Source organism: Myotis brandtii, unplaced genomic scaffold, assembly GCF_000412655.1.
Source record: "Myotis brandtii unplaced genomic scaffold, ASM41265v1 scaffold68, whole genome shotgun sequence".
NCBI classification, from domain to species: Eukaryota; Metazoa; Chordata; class Mammalia; order Chiroptera; family Vespertilionidae; genus Myotis; species Myotis brandtii.
Window position 1 is genome coordinate 954,037 of NW_005370657.1, and position 6,836 is coordinate 960,872.

A 6,836-nucleotide genomic window follows, 5' to 3' on the forward strand; every position below is an offset into this window, starting at 1 on the left:
TTAAGAAGTCGTTGAAGTTGGAGGCCAGGGTCGTGCCATGGAGACGCCGCGGCGGATGTAGTCCTGCTGCAACGGCGGCTCCTCCCCGCTTCCGCCTCCTTTTCCGACACCCGGTCGGGAGCTCGCCCATTGGCCAGTTCAAACCCCCCGGTGGGCCTCTCGGGTTTCGCCATTTACGCCCGGACCCTGGCGTCACAGAGATGCCCCGCCCGTCTTAGGCACCGCCTACAGGCCCTGCCGGCGGTCCTCCTCGCGTCCCCGAACTCAGAGGGGCGCCAGAACGCCAACCTGCTCCATTTGATACGTTAGTGGCCTGAGCGGCGCCCTACTCCCGGGAGTCCAGCCCTGACTCTACCGGCTGTCCGTCCAGAGATGGAGCACACCACCCCCTCTCCCCTTCCCACATCGCCTCTGTCTGTGTCCGGACAGGAGGGAGGGTCCGAGTCCCCCTTGCTCCTCACGGCTGTCCTGTACACTGAATGCCACTGTGTGTACAGACCTTCTGTGATGAGCTTTTCGCTGAGCCGCCATCTTCTCAACTATGTTTCACTGTCAGCCAATCCTGAGGGGCTGTCACGTGGCTCACGGTTCCGCCCTGGATTCTGGGAGACTTTACCATCCTCAGGGCCAGCCTGGCTTCCAGTTCCTCGACGTGCTCATCTCCAAGGCCTACCCCGCACCTCAGCCAGGCACCTTCAGGGTCACACAACTTATCCACCCGAAATTTTAAACAGACCCGCTTTTCTGCCTTGCTCTCTCAGTCATTTTTCAGCGTTAGGGAGCGTTCCAGTCCCTTTGACCGGTTCATTTTCTCGTTGGTGAATACATGGTGGGTCCCCAGTCCCTGGAACCCAACCATCTGAGGCTCTGCAAAGATCAAACCCACAAACCACTGGCCAGCAATTGTTCTATATGTTCCCAAACCCTTGCCCTTCCCCACGGTGGCTTTTCCAAACCTTTGCCTCTTCCCCATCTCATACTCCAACTCTTCTTTTTCATGGAGAAAGATACAGCCATCAAGTGGGATACCCTCCACCTTCTCCCTCCCTCCCTCATCTTTGTCTTTCCCGCTCACTCTTAAGTCCCCCCTCTTCAGAGAAAGAGATGTCCTTCTTGCTGCCCAAGATAAGCTTCCTGCTTCCGGGCCCAGGTCAAACACCTTTGCAAAATGTCTCTTGTTATCCCCAAGATAGACTTGTTTGTCAATGCTCCCACCTTCATTGAAGCAATAAGTCCCTACTATGTGCTAAACCCAATGTGAGGGATACTAGGCCAACACTGCCCACCAGTCTGCAAGGGGCTCACAGCTGACCACTATATTGGGACTACATCAGCGGTTCTCAACCTGTGGGTCGCGACCCCTTTGGGGGTTGAATGACCCTTTCACAGGGGTCGCCTAAGACCACCGGAAAACACATGTATAATTACATATTGTTTTTGTGATTAACCACTATACTTTAATTATGTTCAATTTGTAACAATGAAATTGGGGGTCACCACAACATGAGGAACTGTATTAAAGGGTCGCGGCATTAGGAAGGTTGAGAACCACTGGACTAGATAATATGATTACAGCTTTTCCCTGCCCACCCACTGAAGGATTTTGCCTACGTGGTTTTTCCCCTCCCCACCATCTAAGAAGCATCCTTCCATGCCAATTCAGTTCTTTGGGGCTTTTGTCATGGAGAATCTGAGACAGGAAGGATTGAGAGAAACACACACACACACACACACACACACACACACACACACACTAGAGCTGGGTAGGAAGGAGGAGGAGAAGGGAAAGACCAGGAACAAGGAGGTGTTGGGATAGGGGTGCTGAAGAGAGAGCACAGGGGCACCTGTAGTGTGTAAAGGATGTGGGATGGGGAAGAAAAGAGGAATTTTAAAAGTACAGATGTGGTCTGGGTATCGGCCCCTTTTGTGGGGTTTGAGAATTGTACGTACTTGAGTTATTCTGCTATTACTCTGGATTGCTAGACCGTGTGTTCTGAATGCAAACCACTCTAAGTCTGGCTAGCAACAGCTCCTTTCTTTCTTTTTTTTAAATATATTTTTATTGCTTTCAGAGAGAGGAAGGGAGAGGGAGAGAGAGATAGAAACATCAATGATGAGAATCATTGATCTGCCTCCTGCACGCCCCCTACTGGGGATTCAGCCCACAACCCAGGCATGTGTCTGACCGGGAATCAAACTGTTACCTCCTGGTTCATGGGTCAATGCTCAACCACTGAGCCATGCTGGCTGGGCAATAATCATGACATATTGGTTGGAAAACAGGTTGCAGAATGGGGTGGTCAGTAAGCCCATGTAGGAGCTTGGGGGCAGGGGGACATGCAAATAGAAATTCATGGGGAAAAAGACTGAATTTTGGTAGAGGATACAGGAGCATTTCTTATGTTATTCTTATATATTATATTTTGGTACTTACAAATGTTTTTACTGTAAACCATATGTTCAAAAGAGGTTATGTGTTTTAGTTTGCTAGGGCTGCCGTAACAAAGTACTGTACCACAAACTGAGTTACCTAAACAACAGGAATGTACTGTCTTCCAGGTCTGGAAGCTAAAAGTCTGAGATCACGGTGCCAGCAGGCCTCTGCTCCCGCTGTAGGCGCTGGGGAAGCATCTGTGCCAGGCCTCTCTCCTGGCTTCTAGCAGCTTCGTGGTAGCAGAACTTTCAGTTTACACATTGTATTGTCCCTGCGTGCATGTCTGAGTGCAAATTTCCTTTTTCTTTTTTATTTATTGATTTTGTGAGAGAGAGCAAAACATCGATTTATTGTTCCACTTATTTATAGAATCATTAGTTGATTCTTGTATGTGCCCTGACCGGAGATGGCACCCACTCCCTTAGCCGGGGTCGGCAAACTGCGGCTCGCGAGCCACATGTGGCTCTTTGGCCCCTTGAGTGTGGCTCTTCCTAAGCCTTAGGAGTACCCTAATTAAGTTAATAACAATGTACCTACCTATATAGTTGAAGTTTAAAAAATTTGGCTCTCAAAAGAAATTTCAATCATTGTACTGTTGATAATTGGCTCTGTTGACTAATGAGTTTGCCGACCACTGCCTTAGCGTATGGGGACAATGCTCTAACCCAGTGGTCGGCAAACTGCAGCCCCTTGAGTGTGGCTCTTCCACAAAATACCACGTGCGGGCGTGCACGTACAGTGCGATTGAAACTTAGTGGCCACACTCAAAGGGCCAAAGAGCCGCATGTGGCTCCCGAGCCGCAGTTTGCCGACCACTGCCTGAGTGTATCGGGACAATGCTCTAACCAACCGAGCTACCCGGCCAGCGCCAAATTTCCCCTTTTGTAAGGACAGCAGTTATACTGGATTAGGGACCCACGAGATTCTAATATGACCTCATCTTACCTACTTTCATGTACAACCACCCTGTTTCCAAATAAGGTCACATTCTGAGGTTTTGGGGGTTAGGACTTGGACATTGTAACTGGGGGGGACACGGTTCAGCCCATAGCGCCGTGCAGGTACTCAGTTTGATGATGTGTAATAAAACAGCCTGGCCAGTGCTGTTCCGTGGTTGAGCACTGACCCATGCACCAGGAGGTGGCTGGTTCGATTCCCAATCAGGGCACATGCTGGGGGTTTCTGGCTCCATCCCCAGGAGGGGGCATGCAGGAGGGGAAATAAAGAGATGAACATTTTTAAAACCAAAAGACACTATCTCAAAATGCTAACACTGGCAATTTCCTTTTTCTCATTCTGTTTATTTATTTTTACTTATTCTTAAAATAAATAAAAATAAATATTTTTTATTGATTTCAGAGAGGAAGAGAGAGAGAGAAGCATTAGTGATGAGAGAGAATCACTGATCTGATCAGCTGCCTCCTGCACGCCCCCCACTGGGGACCGAGTCCGCAACCTGGGCATGTGCCCTGACATCCTGGTTCCTAGGTTGGTGCTCAGCCACTGAGCCACACCAGCCGGGCCTCATTGTGTTTTTTTTAAACTTCAACAATGGCTGTAACCGGTTTGGCTCAGTAGATAGAGGGTCGGCCTGCAGACTCAAGGGTCCCAGGTTCGATTCCGGTCAAGGGCATGTACCTCGGTTGTGGGCACATCCCCAGTAGGGGGCGTGCAGAAAGCAGCTGATCGATGTTTCTCTCTCATCGATAATTCTAACTTCTCTATCCCATCCCTTCCTCTCTGTAAAAAATCAATAAAATATATTTTAAAACAAACAAACAAACAAAAACTTCAACAATGAATGAGAAGCAAAGGAGGAGCTGCACCTCCAGCTCTGAGCCCAGCCCTCGTGCAGCTCACCTGAGCCCTCTGGCTCTCACTCCAGCCTTTCCATTCTCCCAGGGGCCTGATTACCAGTTCTTTCCATCCAGGAGCACCTCCTCCAGGGACCTGGTGCAGCTACCAAGCCCCGCCCTGGGAGAGGGATCTGCTCCCGGGGGTCTGGCTTTTTCTCCCAGTGACTTAAGAGTCTCAGGTCCCGGGTGCAGCTGGAAGGGAACATTCCCGTGGGCCCCACTGAGGTTGGCTCCTCTTGGACTCTGACTCGCCGTGCCCTGGCCCTGCCTCTGAGGTTGGGAGGGTGCTGGGCTCCGCTGAGAGTCCTGGTTCTCCAATTACCCAAGGCAGGGTTTTCTCAGCTGTGGTCCTTGCACCACCACCAGCAGCAGGACCAAGGAACTTGTTAGAAATGCAAATTCTTGGACACGACCCCCCACCCCCACACTGAGCCAAACTCTGGGGGTGGGGCCCAGCAATCTGTGTTTTAGTAAGTTCTCCAGTGTGAGAACCGCTTCCCCGACCATCGGGGGGCATCTTGGAGGGCAAATCTTGTGCCCTTTCATTTTACAGAGGGGACAGGGCCTGGCTCGAGTGGCACAGACGGTTAAGTGGCATTACGGTGGCACTGGAAGCTAGGCCATCGGTTTCCAGAACCCCTAATCTTTAGAAGCTATAGTATCAGTATTAGGGAAGATATTAAAGCTCAGTTTTGTATAAAACTTCCACATGAGCCCTAGTTGGTTTGGCTCAGTGGATAGAGCATCGGCCTGTGGACCGAAAGGTCCTGGGTTCGATTCCCGTCAAGGGCACACATACCTCTGTTGCAGGCTCCTCCCCAGCCCAGGCCCTGGTCAGGGCACGTGCAGGAGGCAACCAATCGATGTGTTTCTCTCACATCGATATTTCTCTCTGTCTTTCCCTCTCCCACTCTCTCTGAAAATCAATGGAAAAATATCCTCAGGTGAGGATTAAATAAATAAATAAATAATAAAACAGCCACATAAAACATGATGCTGGATAAAAAGGAAGACAGCACCAAAAGCCACTTACTGTGTGATTCCATCCACACGACAGTTTGGAAAAGGCAAAACCATAGGGACGGAAAACAGCTGAGCGGTCTCCGGGGGCTGGAGCGGAGGGGAGAGCTGACTGCAGAAGGGCACAGGGGAGCTGGGGGAAGCTGCATCGTACAATTATATAGATCCCGTGTCTGCATTGTAGTGGCGGTGACATGACTGTTTATATTGTCAAAGATCATCAAAGACATTATTATACAAAGCTGAGCTGTATGTAGATGGAGCAGTGGTTCCCAAATCTGCCAGCTCCTCCGAATGACCTGGAGTGGTCAGTTCAAAACCAGTCAGGTGCCCTGGCCAGTGTGGGTCAGTGGTTAGAGCATCGGCCTGTGGATGGAAGGGTTTCGGATTCCATTCCCAGTCAAGGGCACATATGTGGGTTGCAGGTTCGATCCCTGGCCCTGGTCGGGGCTGTGTCTCTCTCACATCTATGTTTCTCTGTCTCTTTCTCTCCCCCTTCTTCCCTCCCTCCCACTCTCAAATAAATGGGCAGGTGGGGGGGGGTGATCCTTAAAAACAAAAAAATAATAACTAGTCAGACCTCACCCAGAAGCTACTGGATCGGAACCTGCAGGGGACAGGGGGGCAGGAATCTGCATTTTCACAAGCTCCCCGGGTCGGCGGTGCTGGAGTGTATGTTTCGGGGCCAGGACTTCTGGGTCAGGACAGAATTTCAAGCTTCCAGCTCTAGCCCAGACTTGGACCCTCAACTCCAGGCTCAGGTATCCAACCCCACCTGGCATCTGTACCTGGCTCTCGAATTTAGCACGTCTGACCGTGACCTCCCGACCTGCCCCCAACCAGCCCCACCGTAGTTTTCTCCACTGCAGCCCATGGCACGTCCATTCTTCCAGTAATTCTACCAAACCGTTGGCATCATCCTCGACTCCTCTTTCTCCCTCCCTTTTGTTGATGATGATGTTCAGTTTTAATATCATGATTATAAACGTAACTCTTCATCCTGCAGGACTCGGAAGGGGACAGGACAACATGGGACCCAACAATGGCAGCGAGAGCAGGAAGACGGCAGGCGTCGCGAGCAGTGGGCGTGGGGTGCGCTCCTGAGCTGCGGAAAGGATGGCCCCCTGGTTAAGATGAAACACGAGGCCATGTTGGCACTGTCCTCAGCCAGCAGTGGGGACCTGGTCTTGTCATTCCTGGACCCAGGGTGCCCCACGGCTCCCACAGTCCTCGTGCCCTTTCTCACCTCGCCCAAGGCCACGTGCTTGCCAGGCGCGCACTCAGGCTTGGCAGCGCCGATGAAAAACTGGAACCGTTTGTGTTGGTCCAGCTTTTGCCATGGAGGAGATGCCAGGACGCATGTACTCGAGGGTGAAATTCTCATGCACTTCTCCCGGTGATGGACTTGCCGCCTGTGCCGTTATGTTGTGTGAAGTCACCACCCTGGCACCCAAATCCCAGAATAATTCTGTGAAAGCAGGAATCTTCATAGTCAAATTTTCCTGCTCAGAGCAGGAAAGCTTTCT

General features: G+C 51.0%; 1 protein-coding gene across 4 annotated transcripts in view; it reads right to left on the minus strand.

Moving 5' to 3' along the window:
* Nucleotides 1–576, minus strand: part of ODF2 (outer dense fiber of sperm tails 2) — a 34,715-nt gene extending 34,139 nt beyond the window's left edge. For 2 of the 4 annotated variants that reach the window (XM_005881400.2, XM_014529404.1), the window contains exon 1: nt 500–576. In XM_005881400.2, coding sequence (XP_005881462.1) covers nt 500–531 — 32 coding nt within the window. In that variant the 5' untranslated portion in view covers nt 532–576. Of the gene's footprint in view, nt 146–499 lie in introns of those variants that run through there. The other 2 variants (XM_005881398.2, XM_005881403.2) reach the window with 1 other exon arrangement.
* Nucleotides 577–6,836: the final 6,260 nt, after the last annotated feature.